The sequence below is a fragment of the Microtus oregoni genome, unplaced genomic scaffold, assembly GCF_018167655.1.
Source record: "Microtus oregoni isolate MIOR12 unplaced genomic scaffold, Mior012 000010F_ref0000083, whole genome shotgun sequence".
Classification (NCBI taxonomy): Eukaryota; Metazoa; Chordata; class Mammalia; order Rodentia; family Cricetidae; genus Microtus; species Microtus oregoni.
Window position 1 is genome coordinate 37031574 of NW_024543069.1, and position 19543 is coordinate 37051116.

Genomic DNA, 19543 nt, shown 5'->3' on the forward strand with positions numbered 1-19543 from the left:
TTGGCTTCTTCAGATCATCAGGAAAGCATCGTGATACTCATCAAAGCCGTCTAGGAGGTAGAGAGCCATTGATTCCTTTGAGTGTGGATTTCCAGTCTCAAAGGATATGTTACTAAGTATGCAGAAGAGTCCTTGGGTATAGAGAAGTGGGTTAATAATAGGTCCACTCGTGTGGCAAAGTTATCACAAGCCCTCTCTGAACCTCGTTTATTCTTGTGGGGTTGTGCTCTTCTGGGGAGGGTGGTGGGGTTTTTTCACTGCAAGATCTAATAATCCTCCAGAGCTGTGACGAGTCTGGGTCCCCTTGCTTGTAAGCTAACGAGGGACAACTCACAATTTCTCAGATGGTCGCGCAAGGATCAAAGCTCCTAGGCCAGAGACAAAGGACAGTTATGGCAGCAGCAGCAGCCAGTGACATGACACGGGCCAGAGGGGCTCTGCAAATGGAGTGGGTGGCTCTTTACTAACACACAGCTAGTGTTTCTACTCGTGTGTGTGTGTGTGTGTGTGTGTGTGTGTGTGTGTGTGTGTGGAATTATAAACCCATTAGCTATTTATACACGAGTGTGTATCTGTGTGAGGCGTTTCCCCTTTAACAGCTAAGAATGGCCTGCTTGGAGGAGGAGCAACTCAGACCAATGGGGCTGCAGAGACCACTGTGAAGCCTGAAGCTCAGTCTTGCAGAGATGAGCTGAGAGGCGACTCTGTGGGTGGATCAAAGTGAGAAGACACCAGGGAAAATGGGTACCAAGAACGTAGCGAAAGATGGAGAGGAAGAGCAGGAGACGCACCCAGGAGAAGATCCCACCCCTTCTCAGGTGGCACGCACCGCTGGCACCATGCTGCCTTCCCCTATCCAGGGAAGGACGGTGTCTCCCCACTCCTCACTTAGATCTCTTCGCCTCACACATTTGCCAGATATCTGCTGTTCCAACTTCTGCTGCTATTTGCCACCATCTTTTGAACACTCAATAGCTGCAGCTTCACGATTACACGAGTGTGGCAAGGCCAAATAGGACGTGTACTGACTCCCCCGGTCTCCGTGGCCTGTCGGGATCTAGAGCCTAGTAGGGGCAACAGACAAGCGGCCAGGGATCCAGCATAGAAACGCACCTAGCTGAGGCAGGACCTGCCTAGCATGCGGGGTGTCCTCAATCTGATTCCCAGCAAAACTAATGTAAACGAAATGTTTGGGGTTTTGCTGTTCCTTTTTTGAGACATCTCACTGCAACCCTAGCCAGCCTGGAACTTGCTACATAAACTGGGCTAGCCTCAAACTCACAGCGATCCACTCAACCTCAGCCTCCCAGATCCTGGGATAAAAGGCAGGCACCGCCACACTCAGCCTGGCTTTGGTTAGCGTGGTTTTTACGTCACGCACGATAGCACGTGCAAATAATCCTGGTGCTTGAGGAGCAAAGGCAGGAAAGTCAGGTGTTCGAGGTCATCCTAAGAACACAAGTGTGATGCCAACCTGAGCTGCGTGAGATACTGTTTATAAGCATAAATTTCAAAGCCAACTAAAAGTAGAATTTAAACTTAACATGATGGGTCCTGGCTTTAGTTGTCCTGAAGGTCACGATGGTGGGTGGCTGGTAGTTTATGTAGGAAAGTTTACATAGCGCCTGAGGTGAGCTGGGTGGGACTGGTGTCACCGTCAACATAATATTCTCACTGTTCTTACTGTGAGAATCACTCCCGCGATAGAAGCTCCTGGGCAGTCTTTCCCAAGGCCCCTGAACCCTGGAATGGTGGGGGTGGGATTTGATTCCTGACCTCTGGACGATTTGATATGCTCTTAGATTGTTTCTTCATACGGTTCCTGAAAGTTTAAGCTAACTGTCCTGGAAGTACAACAATCATTCATAACTTCTACAATAGAATAAATTTCAAGCTCCAGACATATATGGATACATATATGCATAAATAGATCAACACTCTTGATTCAGTTTTTGTAGTTTGTGCATAACGACTTCAGGGCTGACCACTGAAATGACCAATAAGAGGCTTCATCCTTGGGAGAGACTAATTCTGTCTCTCCCAGCATCACTAGCTGCCTGTAATTCTTTGTCTAGGGATGGGACTCTGTGAAGTCTCTCTCTCTCTTCCTTGACGCAGCAGAAATCTTCAAGGAGGCCTAGGGTGTCTGCCATTGGAATCCTTGCCGCTCTTTCTCACTTTTCCTTAATAAATCTCTTTGCTCTGCTCACAAAAGAAAAAAAGAAACAGGTACAAAATGTTCTTAGAAATCGAGGGGCAAATTTGGAAAGCATCGTCTGCTACCAGTTTTTTTTAAGCACTATTTTACTTGGAATTAGCATTAAAGTTCTGTTTCACGTATTCCTCAGCGACTAAGTCTCTACTTGAAAATAGTTCAAGCTTTGAATATTGATTTTTGGTTCCCCAAAGAAGTAACAGGTTTTGAATGTTCCTCCGGCAAATGCATACTTAACAGAACATGTAGGCAGCTGGCGGCACTTACCTGCAGTGAGAAAACCTCTTCTGCAGATGAAGAATTGGGGCAACGCTGGCTTATGCCAAGAAGGGACCACGGTTCCTCTTTTCTAGGAACTTCTTTTTTCTTTGAGTTCTCCTCTCCTCTGGCTTTTCTTTAAGCCCAAGCCACAGTTCTTAAGAATCAGAACCACTAGACTCTGACTGAGGACGTAGCTTGGTTGGCGGTGTGTTTGTTTAACATGCAGCAAAACATGGCTTTGGTTCCCATCACCTTCTGAGCTGGGTGTGACAGCACACACTTGTAAACACAGCACTCAGGAGGTTAAAATAGGAGGATCATCATCAAGTTCGAGGCCAGGCTGGGCTACATAAAACGGTGGGCCAATAAGACGATTGTCAGCCTCTGATGGAATAGATTCCGTGGACCAGCAGGGACAGCATGTATCACAGGCTGAACTGTGTGTGCGCCCCAAACTCATGGATTGAAATCCTAAACCCCAAGATCTCAGAATAAGACAATAGTTATAGATGGTCTTTCAAAGACACATGAAGCTAAAGTAGGGTGACTGATTTAGTTGACACATAATCTAATATGAATAGAGTCCCTATAAGAAGATTAAGATGGTAGACGGTGCAGAGGGAAGGACATGCGGGGACACAGGGCAAAGGTACACAAACACACACACACACACACACACACACACGCACACACTCCAAAGACACCAGAGAAGCCGATAAATAACCCTTGCTCACACTTATAACTCAGACATTCAGGACTGTGAGACTTGAGAGACAACAAAATTTTGGTTGTTTAAGCCACTCCATCTTTGAAATGTTGCTATGGAAACAAATGCTGGGGACTCCGACAACCCCAGAGCCTTAGAAAGCCAGGTCATGAATTCAACTCATTGTGTAATTTTAAGGCACCCACGGACTTGCTAATTCATTCATTCAACATGTTCTGCCCTTGTCCTGGGCATGATAGAGTCAGTTAAATGGCAAAGGCAGAAGAGAAGGTCTCAAATAGCCCAAAATAAGAAGGAATTTACAGTTGAAATGGGAGAGCAATGCATAAGGAATTAACCTCAAGTGGTAATACTGAGGGGCACAGACACACAGTAGGCAACCTCCAGTGTCTCTGGGGGCGGCCATCAGAGATCGTCAGACTAGAGGTCACCTCTCACCAACTCCTTAGGGGAGAGAGATGAAAAGACGGTTCAGTGTTGGCGAATGGCACAGGCAGAGACAGGGGAATGGGAAAGCGACCTCAATGGCCCATGATGACCAGGCCTTACAGGGTTAGAATGTCCATGATGCAGAGCAAGGGGGAGACTGAAGAATCTAAGAGTCAGGGTCAGATCACACAAGGCTGTTGACATGTTTGGTGGGTACGATAAATAAACAGACCAGCTCAAGAACAAGTTATATTTTTAATAATTGAAAAAGGGGGGAACTCACGCTACCAGAGTGGGAGGTTCGAAATCCAAAAGGGTCCTGCGAGCACAGCATCGCCCGCACCTACCTACCCCGGTTTTTCTACCTCCGGCTCCAGGCAGCCACACCCTAACCAGATGTGATTGGTTGAGCTTCCCCATCACAAGGCTTGCGTGCTAAATGCGGATTTTGAAAATGAGAGCATGGGGAGTGGTCATTAGAGGGTTTTTTTTTTTAATGGAGACAAGTCATGACCAGACTTGCTTGGAACATGATCTCCATCTTAGGGGAGAGGTGTACTCCAAAAAGGAGGGCAGCGGGGCCTGGCTGGAAGCAGGGCTGGTAACTCATCTGTGGAAATGAACGCTTTCATATGAAGTAACGCGTGATAGGGGTTTCCAAATGTCCCCACCTTCCCTGAACCAAGGCTTCCTTAGACATATGCTTGCTTACTGCCAGGGCAAGGCATACAGAGCACTCTGTGACTTCCTGAGAACTAACTTAAAGGGAGCCGGTTCTGTACTTGTGTTTGTCTTGAGTTTGGAAAGAACTGTTTCTCCATGAAGCATGGTATCCGCTGGATAAAGTTAGAAGTGAACAAATCTTATTTCTCATTGTAGCCCAGCTGGTTTTTCTATGATTCTTCTGTGGTGTATTACAGAAGGTGTCTGTCTGAGGTAACAGAAAGTCTTGAACACGCCCTTGGTCTGATGGGAGCTTTCGCAGTACCTGCTTACCTGGAGTGACACACTCGGTCTCTCTAGCCCATGGTGTCCTCATCTGTAAGAGGCATACAGGCTGGTGAACAGCTCAGAGACAGAGGCACCTAGCCCTGGGTGCTGGGTTCCACTCCCAGCTCCACTACAAACAGAACTACCATAACAAGGCACCTAGGTACTCTGATCCCTAAAATGCTCAGAGATCAAACTTTATAACCCTTTCCTCCCAGAAAACTGAGTGACCTTGGATTTTAAGGTGCATTCCTTTAAGTTTTAAAAATAATTTAGTGGGGACCTGAGTTCCCTACCCAGTCCACTCTTTAATGCCTGGTGTGATGATGCAAGCTGGGGAGGTGAGGCTAGGTGGATACTTGGGCTCCCAGGCAGGCCAGCAAGCCTAGCCTAAGGCAGGAGCGAAGGACCCAGTGAGAGATTCTGTCTCAAAAACCAGGCTGGATCATCCTAAGAAAGGGTACCAGGGTTTGGCCTCTGGCCTCCGCACACATATCAACACCGTATGCATCAGTCGCTATAATTGAGAGAGGCGGAAGCGGAAGCTGAAGGATTGCGGTTGCGGTCTAGGCCAGCCTATGTCAGATACTGAGTTCCACGCCATCCTAGGCCACAGCGTGAGACCAAGTCTCCAAAGAAAAATAACAAAACAAAAAACCAAACAAAAACAATTTTCTTTTTTTTTTCTGAAAAATATTTCTTGGAAAGTACAGAACGCTAGTTGGATGCTTGGCCACTGTAAGAACTAAAGCAGAGCGCACATTTAGAAATTGACTTTGACTCGCTGTGAGGAGCTGGGACTCGGGAACCGCACTTAAACCCCTGTGGATTCTGCTAAGCCTGACATCAGGGAACTAGCTGTGCTTTGTAAATCTGGAGAGCTGAGCGTGCGTAAAAACCGATTCCCGGAAAACTAACAAGTCCATGACTCCTTTTCCTTCCCTAGGACTCTTGCGTCTGCAGATGCAAAGGGGGTTCTGGGGCTCCGGTAGAAAGGAGGGTGAGGGAAGTTTCTGCTGTTTCTCAGCTCCCCCACCTGCTGGTCTGTCTGCTTCCTGCGCCTCGCAGTCTGCCAAGAGACTGGTTCTCCCTCCCCTTCCTCCCTCCCCCCCTCCCTCTCCTCGCAGGGAAACCACGCCGTCTCGCTGCGATGCTGTCGGGCCGGCAGACCGCGCGCAGCCAGCATCGCGGCCGCGGTCCCCGAGTTCCGCTGCAGGTCGCGCGCTCGGCCGGGGCGTCCCCGTCGCCGCAGCCCCCGGGGCTTCTCGCGCGGTGGCTGGGTTGCTGACCGCTGCGCTCGGCCGCTATGTCCACCAAGGTCAGGAAGTGCCGGGAGCCCGCGAGGGTGACCTTGCCTGCGCCGGAGGAGGAGGAGGATGGTGAGGCCGAGGGAGCCGAGTCGCAGCGCCGCCGCCGGGGCTGGAGGGGTGTCAACGGCGGGCTGGAGCCGCCCTGCCAGCGCGCGCCTCCGTCCCCGGGGCCCGACGCGTGAGTACCCGAGCGCGGCCGAGCAGGGCGGGCGGGACCTGGATCGGGACCTGCTAAGCGCGGCTCTTTTCCGCTTGCCTGGAGGATTCGGGCTCGGCGCCCCTGTCCTGCTGAGCCGGGCCCATGCTCACGTGCAAGCACTGCCGGCAGACGGTCACCGACGGCGGGACTCGGGCAGAAAGAGCGGCCACCCGGGCTAGGACCCCGGGAATCGAACCCCGAGTTACCTGGAGGTCGTGGACCCTACTGTATGCGCACGACCCGCAGCGGCCCCGCGGCGGGTGGCGGGTGCCAGTCGCTTCTCCGGCCCGTCAGGGTAGAGGGCAGGGAGTGGGGCTCCGCGGGTCACAGTGCGGTGCTGAGCGCACAGAGTGGGTGGAAGGCTTCCCCGACGGCGCACTCACACCCAAACCCCGAGGACAGCAGCTGAGAGGGTCGCTTAGGGCCAACTTGGGGCGGTGGTTCCCAGATGGCACAGGCCCCGTGACTCTTCCCCTTCCCTCCTGTCCTGATTTCTTCCTCCTCCAATCTCTGCTTTCTTCTTGTTTCCTCTCGGCAAAGTTGACAAAGCAGTTGACAACCGAGGGAGTGAGCAAGAACCCCTTCCATTTCCAACACTGACAGCATCCAGGCAGCTTCCAGAGGCAACGACGCAGAGGGCGCTGCTCTGCTTTCCCTGGCGTTGCGCTGCACTGTCTGGAAGAGCCTGTCCTGGGAGGAAGGGTCTCGGGCCTGGGGACCCACGTCCGTCGTGGCTGCCAGGTGGCTTTCCGTCCGGGCACGGGCTCTATAGCGCCGCCTACTACCCCAAGTCTGTCCGCTGCCGGGTCCGTGGCTAGGGGCGGTTCGACCCACGGAGAACTCAGGCCCTAGTCAGGCCGCGTGGGACTTAAGGGGCTGGTAGGGAATATAAACAGAAATCAGTAACTGGGAGCGGATCTTTCAGGAAAGGCCCCGATTTAAAATCAGCTGCGCATCCTAGCGGAATTCAGTGACTGCTGAAAAAGCGTGCGGAGGAAATGGCCCAGGAAATGGAGAGAAGGGAGGCGCATCCTTTGGGATTACATCCCTGTTGGCTCGCTTCCACCATCTAAAGTTTCAGAATATCGTCCGCTTTTTTCTTTGTGCCAGACTCGGTTTTATGAACATGTATACTTTCTTGATTTTTACAAAATTATTCTATTACCCCAAACAACAAGTAAATAGGTAACACCCTTATCTGCGAGTAAGGCAGGTTAGAAATTACTGCTCTTGCTTCTGAAGTCTGAGGTCAGTTATGCCAAGCCAGGAGCTGGTTCTCTTGGAGTCTGACTACGTGACTACTGTCATCGCTCCTTTCCCACGTGTACCAACTACACAATGCAACAATTGTGTCCTTCCTTATTTTTTTAAGGTCCCCCAGTGTCAAGTAAACTTAAAGGAGCACTCTTTTCTCGTTTACTTGACGCTTGGTGACATCAGAGACGGTTTGCTCCCTGCTGCAGTGCTGCTCTGTTCCTCCTCTTGTGTTGGGTAAAGCCACGCTGTCTCTGCATCAGGCATTGTTTAAAGTGAGCGGTTCAGCCTTGGACTCAGCATGCGTGTCAACGGAGCGGAGCCAACCCCAGGATCTCACTCAGTGACCCAGTGGCACAGCTGAGCTTAACACTCAGCAGAATCCTAAGACTAAGACCCCACTTTCTTTTCAAGTCCTTATTTTTTCATTTTTTTTTTTTTAGGTTCTCAAACAAGTCATGGGTTTCCTTACTGTCTTTGTCTTTCCACTCTTCCCACACTATGCTCTCCTGTGCTGTTTCCTCCCCTGCACTGGTCTCCTCCTTCCCCTAATTTTCCCTTCTACTTATTGAATGTATCCCATTACTATATTTCCCTCCTCTCCGGACATTTCTTCCTCTCCACTCAATCCTCATTGTAGTTTTATGACAGAATCAGCACATGCACGCACAAGCGCGTGCGTGCGCGCGCACGCGCGCGCACACACACACACACACACACACACACACTTCTGTTGCTTATTTGTTTGGTCCACATTCCAGATTTCCACTTGGGAATTCTAATAGAACTGAAGGAGGAAGAGTACCATCTGTTCTATCACAAGTGAGACAGACATCTTCATCCTTTGATGGGACTCTTGATTCAACCATTGCCTCAAATAAAGCTGTTCTGTCTCATTTGTTTGCAAACTGGGGCCAACTAGCATCATCAGAGAAAGCTCATTCATAAAATTTTCAATTATTAAATACATCTGACAAGCATAGAAAGGGTTGGAGGTGTGTTCTCATGAGTTTCTGCTCCAAGATGTTCTCAAGGGGGCCCTTGTGCAGGCATGATACAATAACCCACAAAAATGAGGAGAGAAACTTCCCTCCATTTGTGAGATGGAGTGGGAAAGAGGTGGGGCATGGGCAATGATGACATCAGTGTGAAGAATGTGAGTATCATTCAAGTCCATATAAAAGTAGAGCTGTGACGTGCTAAGTCCAGAGGAGAGAAGGTGATTTGTTTGTGGAGATATTAAGGAAACCAATATGGGCCTGGAGGGGTCACAGGAGGAGACGAGGTGGGCAGTTAGTCCACGTTCCACCACTAAGAATGCCAGGCATGTTTCAGGAGCGCATTAGCTGAGTCTGGTTGGAGCATAAAGTATGTGGAGGAGAGCATGAGATTTGAAGACATTTTGATGGGCAGCAGGGAGCCTTCGATTGTTTAGAAGCAGAAGCAATGTGATCAAAGTCACTGAGCAGCATGCGTGGAAGTGGCCGTTGCCAGAACGTGAAGGAACAAATCAGGAGGCTGCTGTAGCTGTCAGTGCCTGGGATCGGTCACAGGGTAGTGTCAGTGCAGCCGAAGGAGTCTGGGAGAGGGAACACGGGAATGAAATCTATGAGGTTTTTTCCCCAATGTACTCCACATGAAGAATTTTTAAAGAAGCTGGGTTAGGGACAGTTTGGGTATCCTGACATGAATAACCAGGCCCGTTGGTGCCATTGTTGAAAAGAAAGGAGCCATGGGAAGATTCTGACTTTTCAGATGATTCTCCTCATGGTGTTCAGCAAGAGATGGGAATTCCGGTCTGGGACTGGGGAGAAGGTGAGAGCTGGCTGTCAGGGGACTTGTTCAGGAGTTGTATGATCACAGGAGACTGTTTCAAAGAACCGTGAAGACAGAAACAGAGGGAGTGTAAATTAGTGCCTTGAGGGAAAGCTGATTTGATGGAGAGACTGGGAAGAGGGGCAAGGGCAGGGTGGTGCTAACCCTGTGCTGCCCAGAAAACTTGGGTAAAACGGAAACATTGGCAGAGTGGTGGCAAATATCAAGACAGCAGATGCTTATGAGTCTACCGTAAACACGAATAAACCTAGTATGTGTGAGTTATCGCAGTTCTCAGAACGCTCTCGTTAACAGAGGCTGACTTGTGGAAAAGGGAGCTCTGTGCCCAAAGCTAGTTATAATGAAAACAGCAGTTTGTGTTTATGGAAGCTCTGGCTTGAATCACGGCTCCTTAGAGCAGGTCTCCTTGCTGTGGCTGACAAATGAGGAAATCAATACACACAGCCACATAGTTCCTAAAAGTTGCTAAGCAAGTCACCGACAGCTGTTGATGCGCAACTATTTGAAAGGGTGGCCGAGGGCACAGCGCGTCGTATCCCATGCGACGTAGTAGGATGTTAGTTTCTGTGGGCTGATTTGGCTGTGGGATGAGGGCCCCTGGTAGGGATTGGGTTAGTTATCAAACTTAAGTAACCCTCCTCCCTCCCCTGGAGGAGAACTCAGGCTCTCGAGTGACTGTTGCATCTCTCTCTACTTGGAAAATTCTGGTTACAAAGGAAAAGGCGGGCTGCTTTACAATGATTAATTTTCAAGCAGAGCGCAGAGTGGCCCTAAGCTGAAGACCTTTAGTAATTTGGCACTTTGCATTTTACCATCAGCTCTATACCCTGGAGGCACAGCTTCCTCATGTGTAAGAGAGAGTTGTCATTTTGTTGGTTTGTTCTAAATTATTTTTATACAATGTCAAAGTAATACACAAATATAGCTTTGCCTGTTAGAGCACTAAAAAGCGTTTGCAAATGGCAAGCCCCAGCCATTCCCTTCATCCTCCTGTCTTTTGTCCACTTCTCCTCCCATCCACTCTGTTCCACCGGATCCGGTACTGACATTTTGTTGCATATAGCATTGAGATACCATCAGGAATCTTGAGAAGTTTTGCTAACATATACCTCTTATTTTCCCCTTATCTCCCACAACACGATTTGTTACAATTTCTGGCCAACATCTTAAAGTCTTCATTATTGAGTTGTGCGACCAAATTACAATAATATGGCTACATTTCTTCTATAGTTCCATATTTTTCTTGGACTAACTATTTGTCACATTTGGGTTTTGGATTTTGAGCTAAGTCTTCTACAGTCTCCAACTGAGAATGTTTTCCCAAAAATATTCCTTCCAGATTTCTCTGACTTGCTTTGCATGTGGCCTTTTAGAATGGTCTCTGTATGCATGCTCTTCTGAGGCTGTGCCTTGGGGGGACGCTGTCTTTTTGCTGGGGAGCCGAATACTTGGTGACCTGGAGTTCCTTTGTCCTGAGAAAATTGTCTTGTATTCATTCCTGAAATGTTCCTTTTGTTGTTGCAGTGTTTCTTAATCATGATTTTCAGTTTTCCTTCTCTATTTCTTTCCAGAAATCCTATTATTCTAACGTTAGATTTCCTAAGCTCGTCTAGTTTGTCTACCTCTTCTCTGCTATTTTTCAACATTTATCATTTATATTATTCTTCCCGAAAAATCACATGCAGAGTGTCTGGGTATTAAACCAAGGGTCCCGTATATGCTAAGGACATGGATTTGCACTAAGTTCCACCCTCAAAGCCCAGCTAGCCGTTACAATGTTTATCTCTAAAACCTCCTTTCTTAAGTGTGTTCTTTTTGTAGCATGTTTTTTCTTCTTATTTAAGGGATGTGCTTTTAAAAATTACATTTCTCGAGGTGGGGGTGCGGACTGATAAAACTGCTGTCAGTGTTATGGAAGTGGGCATTTGAAATTCTTACTGATTCATGCTTGCCCTGGAATACTCATTTCTAGTGTGTCTTTTTTTCTGTGTCTTCAGAGAGTCCATATTCTCTCTTTCATAAAAGAGTGTAAGGATTGTCATTTGATTGTGTCAGCTGGGGTTCAGGACCTAGGGAAGCACTTCGACCTATTCCTTGCCCAGACTTCAACAAGTCACTCCTTTCAGATGCATCCTGATTTTTCCTTTCTAGAAGGCCCTGAACTTCTCTGCCAGTGCCGACCTGCTTTCTGCGGTACTGTCTGGAATACAGCACCTTTCTTCTAAGTAATGAGCTACTCTGTGACCTCTCTTGTTATCTCCCTCATATATCATGATATTACAGATGTCTCTTGTTTTTATGGGCTTTGCATTACTCTTTGTTTTCTTGTCTGTGTAAGAATTTTGGAGAGAAGGAGGATAAGAGAGTCTTTTATTCCTTTGCTTGAAACCAAACACCCCTATGTTTATGTTTTGTTTATTTACTTACTGACAGTATTTTTTTTTTTAATAACAGAACCAAGACTGCAGAGGGAAGAATGCTTGCAGCCATGACATGGTTTTAAACAAAGGGGTAGAAAATGTTTCCACAGTGGTGTAAGGACCCCCATGTCCCCATCCCAACCTATCTTAGAACTCCTCTACACTTAACAGACACTGAGTGTTCTGAAGAGGGGTCTCATGTTTGAGATGGAAGCCATGCCCATTGCTTTCTTTTGCAAATTAAGAAGTTGAAGCTACAACAGGATATCTAAACCACAGCATCTGAAATATCCAGATTCCCAGGGCTGTGCTGTTTGCGCTGTGGCCTCCTTTAGTTAACACATTTATCTCTTCCTCAAAGACATTTTAAAATAAGTTTACTCCAGGGAAGAGCAATATAGGGAACTATTAATTAGTATTAACTCATTTATGAGAGCCAATTAAGTCATGGTCGCCATGCAGCTGCTGATGGCCGATCAACTTGAGAACACTTGGGCGGTGCATAAAAGGATCAAGCCAGGGCAAAGGAGAGAAGAGGACCTCTCCAGAAGAAAGTGACCTTGCCTTGTGTTACTGCCATTATTTGGCTCAGTAATGCAGAGGTCCCAATCCTACACTGCCCATCCCCTGAAAAGGAGGATGTCAGGGATTTTCATTCCTGTGATGGGATAGCAAGTTTTTCATTCTCCTCGTTCTCTCTTCTCTTCTCTTCTCTTCTCCTCTCCTCTCCTCTCCTCCCCTCCCCTCCCCTCCCCTCCCCTCCCCTCCTCCTCTCCTCTCCTCTCCTCTTCTCTCTCTCTCTCTCTCTCTCTCTCTCTCTCTCTCTCCATTAAAACTATCTTTAACCGTTAAGCTTTTCCTGTTTGCCATATCCCATAAACCATAACCCCAGTTTACATTAGGCAATAGAACACCATGGGAAATGTGTTGGAGGAAGAAAAATGTTGGCAGAACTCCTGTAGCCTTGGTAGGAAGAAGCCCTGGTCAGCCTGGCTTCTGTATGGTAGGAAGAAGGCCTGCTCAGTCTAGCTCCTCGGGGAACATAATCACCTTGCCTGGGCACAGGCGTCTGAGGAGAGAGCTCTGGCTCTTAGCCTACCTCATGCTGCCCTTAACATATAATGGTATTACTCTAAGTGGGGAACCCAGCTAGTGCCTGTGCAGGTGACCATCAAGGAGTCTGGCCTTCCATAGAGCGGCTGGGGTGTGGACTGGGACTGGCTAGCTTCACACTTGTACAGAAGGGAAACAGCAAAGACATTATGAGAATAACTAGGCCTGCTACAGCACCCGGTCTTTAATTTAGCATCTAGGTCAGGAATATTTAACTACTGTTATCTAGTTAGAAACTATCCTATAAGGAGAAAACTAAGCTTCGCCTAGTGACATCCCTGTAATTCCAGCATTCAGGAGGTTGAGGCAGAAGAATCACTATGAGTTTGAAGTTTGGCTACTTAGGAAAACCATGTCTCGAAAACAAACAAACAAAAGATATAGAAGGAATCCTCTCCTGTCCTCAGCATTCAAAAATTAAGCGGTAAGATATATTGGATACAGGAGTTTTTAAATGGTATTAAAATGCCGACAGATGTGAAACCTGTTGAGGAAGGACCTTGACCAATGGTTTTTCTCACTCCGCTTTTACACCTCTAGATGGATATTGTCAAATAAAGCTGGTGATCGGAACTTTCTGATGAAACACAGCTTGCAGGTTGACGAGATGGAGAGATACAGATATCTGAAAACCTCAGGCTCTGGGCTTTGGACATGATGTCCATGAGGGAAAACCAGGTCTCTTTGTTTCTAATAAAATAGGAGGCAAAGCATGAAGAATTCATTAATAGTGATTAATATTTAAGTAGTCAAATATGAGTGTCTGGAATCAGTCGACTTTTGTCATTTGAATTCATTTTGTTTCTAGTCTTATTCCAGTATACACTGAATTCATAGGAGTTTCTATTTTATTATCCCCAATCTTCTGAAATGGTAAAAATCAGTTTCAAATGGTGTCATGAAAATGAATTTATTTTATAAGGAAGGGTGTATTATTGATTAATCATCAGGGATTATCAATCTCACGATGTACCCCTTACTTGTCCTCAGATTTCCCTGGTAAGACATAACTTGATGTAAGGTTAAAATAAAAAGGCATCTAACTTAGCAAATGCTTCCGGGTTGGGGTGTACTAACGAGCAAATGCAATTCAGCAGAAATCTATAATTGAAAAGTTGATCGAAAGGGTGGTTGTTTATATTACTTTAATGACTTGTTATTAATTTTCATTAATACATTATTTATTCTTATTGAAAAGCTACCATTATTTGAACATACTGTCATATTGCCTAATGGTATTCTTTGGTCTGAGGCAAAAATCTCTCTTCCTTGAGTCTTCAGACGTAGCAGCTAGTATTGACGCCATCCGTACACCCCTTTTCCAGCAGGTACTCTCCATCCTGTGTGAGAGCCAGGCTTGTGGGCAAAGAGGCAGTCTGTGCTTATCCACGAGAGGTTTCTAAATCCTTGAGGAGGCAGGTATGAAAATAGAGAGACACGGTATTATGAAAGCTGGTTTAATGGCGTTAGACACAAATGCATTCCAGGAAGCATACGTAGGCACATTCTAGAAGGTGTTTGCCTGATGTGTTCTTGAGATTTAAGAAGTTTCCTCAGGGGTCGGGCAGGAAATGCTGGCACTTCCCTTTCTGTTCCTAGTGGGCTTTGGAGGGAACAGCAGACAGCTCGGATTTTTGCTTTGTCTGGTTTTAACTGCTAAGAATCTGGAAAATTACCATTCATGCTTCCGGAAGAAGATGAAGGGGAGTGAAGACTCACCTGAGCTTCCCTCCTCAGAATCTTCCTGTCCCCCACAGTTAACATACACCCAACAGGTTTGCTACACATTAATAACTCTGAATGTTGACTGGGTACAGTGGTACACACCTTTAATCCCAGCACTTGGGAGTTAGAGGCAATTGGATCTCTATAAATTCAAGGCCAGCCTGGTCTATACTGTGAATTCTAGGCCAACCAAGGTTACACAGCGAGACCCTGTCTTAACAAAAACAAAAAAAAATTCTGATAGAATTCTGACTGGCAGTAACTTAGAGATCCTTCACTAGAAAGACCCAACTCCTTTCCAGGTCTGCTAAGTGTGGCGGTCTCTACATATTGTCTTTGTGGCATGGACATCTTTTTTGGTAACTTTTACGTATTTATTGGTGTTGGGGGGGGGCTGTGGAGGTCAGAAAACGACTTGCTGGGGTCAGTTCTCATCTTTCACGACACGGTCCAGGGAATCAAATTTGCCCACTTGTCAAAGAGCACCTTTATCTGCTGAGCCATCTCGCCAGCACGCTATAGGACTCTGATGGAAGCTGTGTCTCCTTCTTTGTTACATGAAACGTCTTCTCTTGCTGGTTTGGTTGTTATGGTGATGATGGGCTATGGTGTCCAATGTGTGCAGGTATTCACACCCTCAGGCCTGCAGAAGTTCAGAGTGGCTTCCCCTCCCTGATCACATGTTTAGAGACACAAGTTTGGGGTAGCGCTGTGAGCTGTTTGTGGGATTTCTTTTATCGTCACGTGTATGTAGGCAGGCTGAATAACATCAGATGTTTCTGGCAGTGGCTATGTTGATTGGCAGGCACTGCTTGCTGGGTTGTCTGTTTCTTGCCAGTTTTCATTGCTGATTTTCAGGTCCTGTGTCAGAGCCTGCAGTCACCACTGTCCCCAGTACCTCAAGTAGCAGAGTGGTTGATTTGTGATACATTTTCACTGCTCACCCATAGCTCCTTCCGATCTTCCTGCCCCTCATGACATGGGGGGGGGTCCCTTCTCTCCTGTAGCTCCTTCTGGTCTTCCTGCCCCTCGCAACACGAGGGGGGGTTCCCTTCGCACCTGTAGCTCCTGGTCTTCTGTACCTCACAACATGAGTGGTGGGGTTCGCTTCTCACCTGTAGCTCCTGGTCTTCTGTCCCTCACGACATGAGTGGTGGGGTTCTAGCCCACAGGCTCAAACCTTCTTCAGTGTTGCAAACAGAGCCATGAAAGCATTTTTGTGTTATTCTCGGTGACATGACCGTCACTGGTGGTATTGCTTTGTTTACTTGCTACAGGGACTGCGTGTTTGGCTAATTCTTTACCTCATTTTAAAAAAGAATCTGAGGTGACTAATATTGTTCATTTGTCACTGAGTGATAGTCTCAAGGCATTTAAGAGCCAATCCAGAGAGCCATTTTAGAAGCTGTTCACTATGGAATCAAAGTTTTCCGACACGCAAGGTTAGTATATAATTTCACGATGCTATTTTGGTTTTCAAATTGATGGGTTTTTTCCCCTTGTTGGCATATAACATACAGAGTGTCTGACAGAAGACTTCTGAGCTGTGATCCCTACATCTCTGTCACCTCGAAGACCTTACTTAGCATTCAGGCGGCCTTTTCTGCAGCAGTAGTATATCACTAGCAAGTGTTTGGAATAGTGACGAGACTATTCTACACCTCGCAGAGAGCAGGAAGTTTAAAATAAGCGTTGAACACTTATCCTCTACGAAACGGTGCCACTCAAGAGCAGACAGGAAACAAGGAGGGCAATACCGTCTCAGTTTATGAAGCTATCCACAGCCCAGAAGTGCAGGCCCATGTGGTCAAGAGTAATTGCCGAAAGAGTGGAAGCCCGCCCCCCGTTTCAGAATGAACCCCTGGGCTTCACCCTGGGAGCTTAGCCTTCTATGTTAAGGTACAATGTGAGCTGGAGCATGGCAAGAAAAACTGATGAATGATAGAATTAAGACGTTCAGGGATGGAAGCAACCACCGGAGGAACGTTCCAGAAGCAGATATAGTAGAGTCAAGAAATCACTCACCACACCTGAGGTGCACAGAGCTTTCTCTTGACCTTCAATGGGCTGACTACAAGAGACAAAATAACCCAAAATCCAATATGTGGTGTAAATGAGTTTTAAGCTTTTCGTTTTGTTTCTTTGCTTACTAAACAGATACTTACACAGCAAGTGAATTAAGCAATCAATCAATTAAGCAATTAAGTTAATTAAGCAATTAAGCAGTTACATGAGCTGACAGGGAGAGAAGATCTGTTCTGTGTCACCCAGGAATGTGACAAACTAGATAGAGCAGTGTCTTTCTGTATTCTGAGCCAGTGCGTAAGGCTTTTTCTTCCTGAGTCTCCGTCCAGCTTCCAGAGAGGTTCAGCCCTGCACGGCCCCACTTTGCCCATCACTGAGCACGCTTGGGGAGATGCTGGAAGGCTGGCCCCATTTCGCTGTTTGATGATGTAATGAAAGGGTTCTTTGCGTGGTTTTAATACTCTGAGGAATCTGTTGGATTACAGCTGGCATCCCTGGTGTCCATGGCAGCCTCCGTCTCCCTCTCCGCACCAGTGGTCCACCCGCCCTTGGTACATCACCCTGGCTTTGATGCAGGCTCCCTGGCCCTCATCTTCCATGGGAGTCGGGAGTGGCAGGAGAAAACTCCTACTGTGCACCAACCTCTCTACCGACTCTAGGAAACACCCACTCATCCTGACCCTCCTGAATCCACATGTCACTTGTGATTGATGTTACTCTCTTTGTTCTTTTCTTTCCTGGGACAGTGAGCGTCTGCTCTGCTGTGGAAAATGGGAGGACTACCCTGTCCGTGTGATGCGATCATGCTGTGGTGGGGGTCCTGCAGAATGAATATAAAAGGGAATTGAGCAGGTTCAGCCAAGGATAGCTTCTTTTTCTGCAAATTCTTCTCATGAAGCCTTACTTTTTCTTACAAAACCCAAAATAGTCATTTGATTTCTTGTGTTTCATGTTCACTCTCCCGTAAGATACTCGCTCAACAAGGCCAAAGACCCTGTATTTGGAAACACAGAATAAAACAGTGTCCTAACATATCTTTAGAAAGTATTCTTGCTAGTACAGGAGGAAGAAGGGTGATGTGTTAACAGGATGGAGAGGGATGAATTTGAGAACGAGCTTGGCTAGGTCAAGCGCAGGGAGCTTTGGACATCCCTGAACGATAATAGGAGAGTATTGACTCTGAAATATGTAGTTAGGGGACTGTGAACTGTGAATGGTAGACCAGCGTCTGATGAAGACACCGTGCTGGGGAGACTGTGGGTGTAAAGAGGAGTGGGAGCCCCAGGAAACACCAAGTGAACAGATTCCATGGTCTCACAGACCGTCACTTTACTGGGTGTGTACCCTTAGGAAGGGATTTCTTATTTTGTTTTTTTTTTTAGGTCAAATTTTATATTTATGAGGTAGAGAGGGGGAAAAAAGTTTGCTTCATAATGTCGTTGGGAGAATTAAATCTGATAGTGCCTAGAAAAGCCAGCATGCGTGTCACGTGCTAGCCAGGCTGGCCTGCTTTGCCTCCTGCTGCAGAGCTGCTGCGATAACCTGATGGGGATTTGATGAAGCCCTGAGGGGGGCTCAGGCAGGGATGGAAAGACGGATACCTCCTGAGAACAGCCCGAAGCTTCAGGACACTGCAAGGCACCCCAGATGACCTTCAAGCTCCCAGCCTGACTAGGACCTTGAGACGCACAACCTAGGAATGCTGGTTTGACTTGGGTGTCTCTGAGTTACAGGATGGGTGGCAGCTGTATTGGGGAAACTCAGGTCACATGGCAAGACGGGTAACTCAGCCGCACAGAGACTGCTCTGCGAGCTCCTCTCCTCGGGCACTTGGATGGTGGCTGCTAACAAGCTGCTTTAACATTTAAATAACTTTAATGCTCTTTAAAATGCATGGCGTATAAGCTAAAAGACAAAACAGTCATCAAGAAAGTGGCTTCTTGATGCACAGAGGTGAGCTGACTTTGGCACTTGAACTCTTTTTTTTTTTTATTGATTTTTATTGAGCTCTACATTTTTCTCTGCTCCCCTCCTACTTCTCCCCTCTCCCCTTCAAACCTCTCCCAAGGTCCCCATGCTCCCAATTTACTCAGGAGATCTTGTCTTTTTCTACTTCCCATGTAGATTAGATCCATGTATGTCTCTCTTAGGGTCCTTGTTGTTGCCTAGGTTCTCTGGGATTGTGATTTGTGGACTGGTTTTCTTTGTTTATGTTTAAAAACCACTTATGAGTGAGTACATGTGATAATTGTCTTTCTGGGTCTGGGTTACCTCACTCAAAATTATGTTTTCTAGCTCCATCCACTTTCCTGCAAAATTCAAGCTGTCTTTATTTTTTTTCTGCTGTGTAGTACTCCATTGTGTAAATGTACCACATTTTCCTTATCCATTCTTTGGTCGAGGGGCATTTAGGTTGTTTCCTGGTTCTGGCTATGACAAACAAAGCAGCTATGAACATAGTTGAGCACATATTTTTATGGCACAATTGAGCATCCTTTGGATATATACCCAAAAGTGGTATTACTGGGTCATGAGGAAGGTTGTTTCCTAATTTTCTGAGAAATCGCCACACTGACATCCAAAGGGGTTATACCAGCTTGCACTCCCACCAGCTGCAGGAGTGTTCCCTTTTCCCCACAACCTCTCCAGCATAAATTGTCTTCAGTGTTTTTGATCTTGGCCATTCTTACAGGTGTAAAATGGAATCTCAGAGTTGTTTTGATTTGCATTTCTCTGATGACTAAGGATGTTGAACATTTCCTTAAGTGTCTTCCAGCAATTTTAGATTCCTCTGTTGAGAGTTCTCTGTTTATGTCTGTACTTTATTTTTTTATTGGATTATTTGTTCTTTTGATGACCAGACCTCTGTCTGATGTGGGGTTAGTGAAGATCTTTTCTCATTCTGTAGGCTGTTGTTTTGTCTTGTTGACCATGTCCTTTGCTTTACAGAAGCTTTTCAGTTTCAGGAGGTCCCATTTATTAACAAAGGCACCCTCATATGAAAAAAAAAACACTTCTAAAGTTTAAATCATACATTAA

At 46.7% G+C, this 19543-nt stretch overlaps 1 protein-coding gene across 3 annotated transcripts in view; it reads left to right on the forward strand.

Annotated features, from left to right (window-relative positions):
* Positions 1–5743: 5743 nt before the first annotated feature.
* Trpc3 (transient receptor potential cation channel subfamily C member 3) overlaps positions 5744–19543 on the forward strand; it is a 68485-nt gene continuing 54685 nt past the window's right edge. Inside the window, exon 1 of one of the 3 annotated variants that reach the window (XR_005974944.1) lies at positions 5744–6110. Coding sequence is in view for 2 of the 3 variants with exons in the window: in XM_041659583.1 (XP_041515517.1) it covers positions 5929–6110 (182 nt within the window). In the remaining variant the exon portion in view is untranslated. The remainder of the gene's footprint in view (positions 6111–19543) is intronic. The other 2 variants (XM_041659583.1, XM_041659582.1) reach the window with 2 other exon arrangements.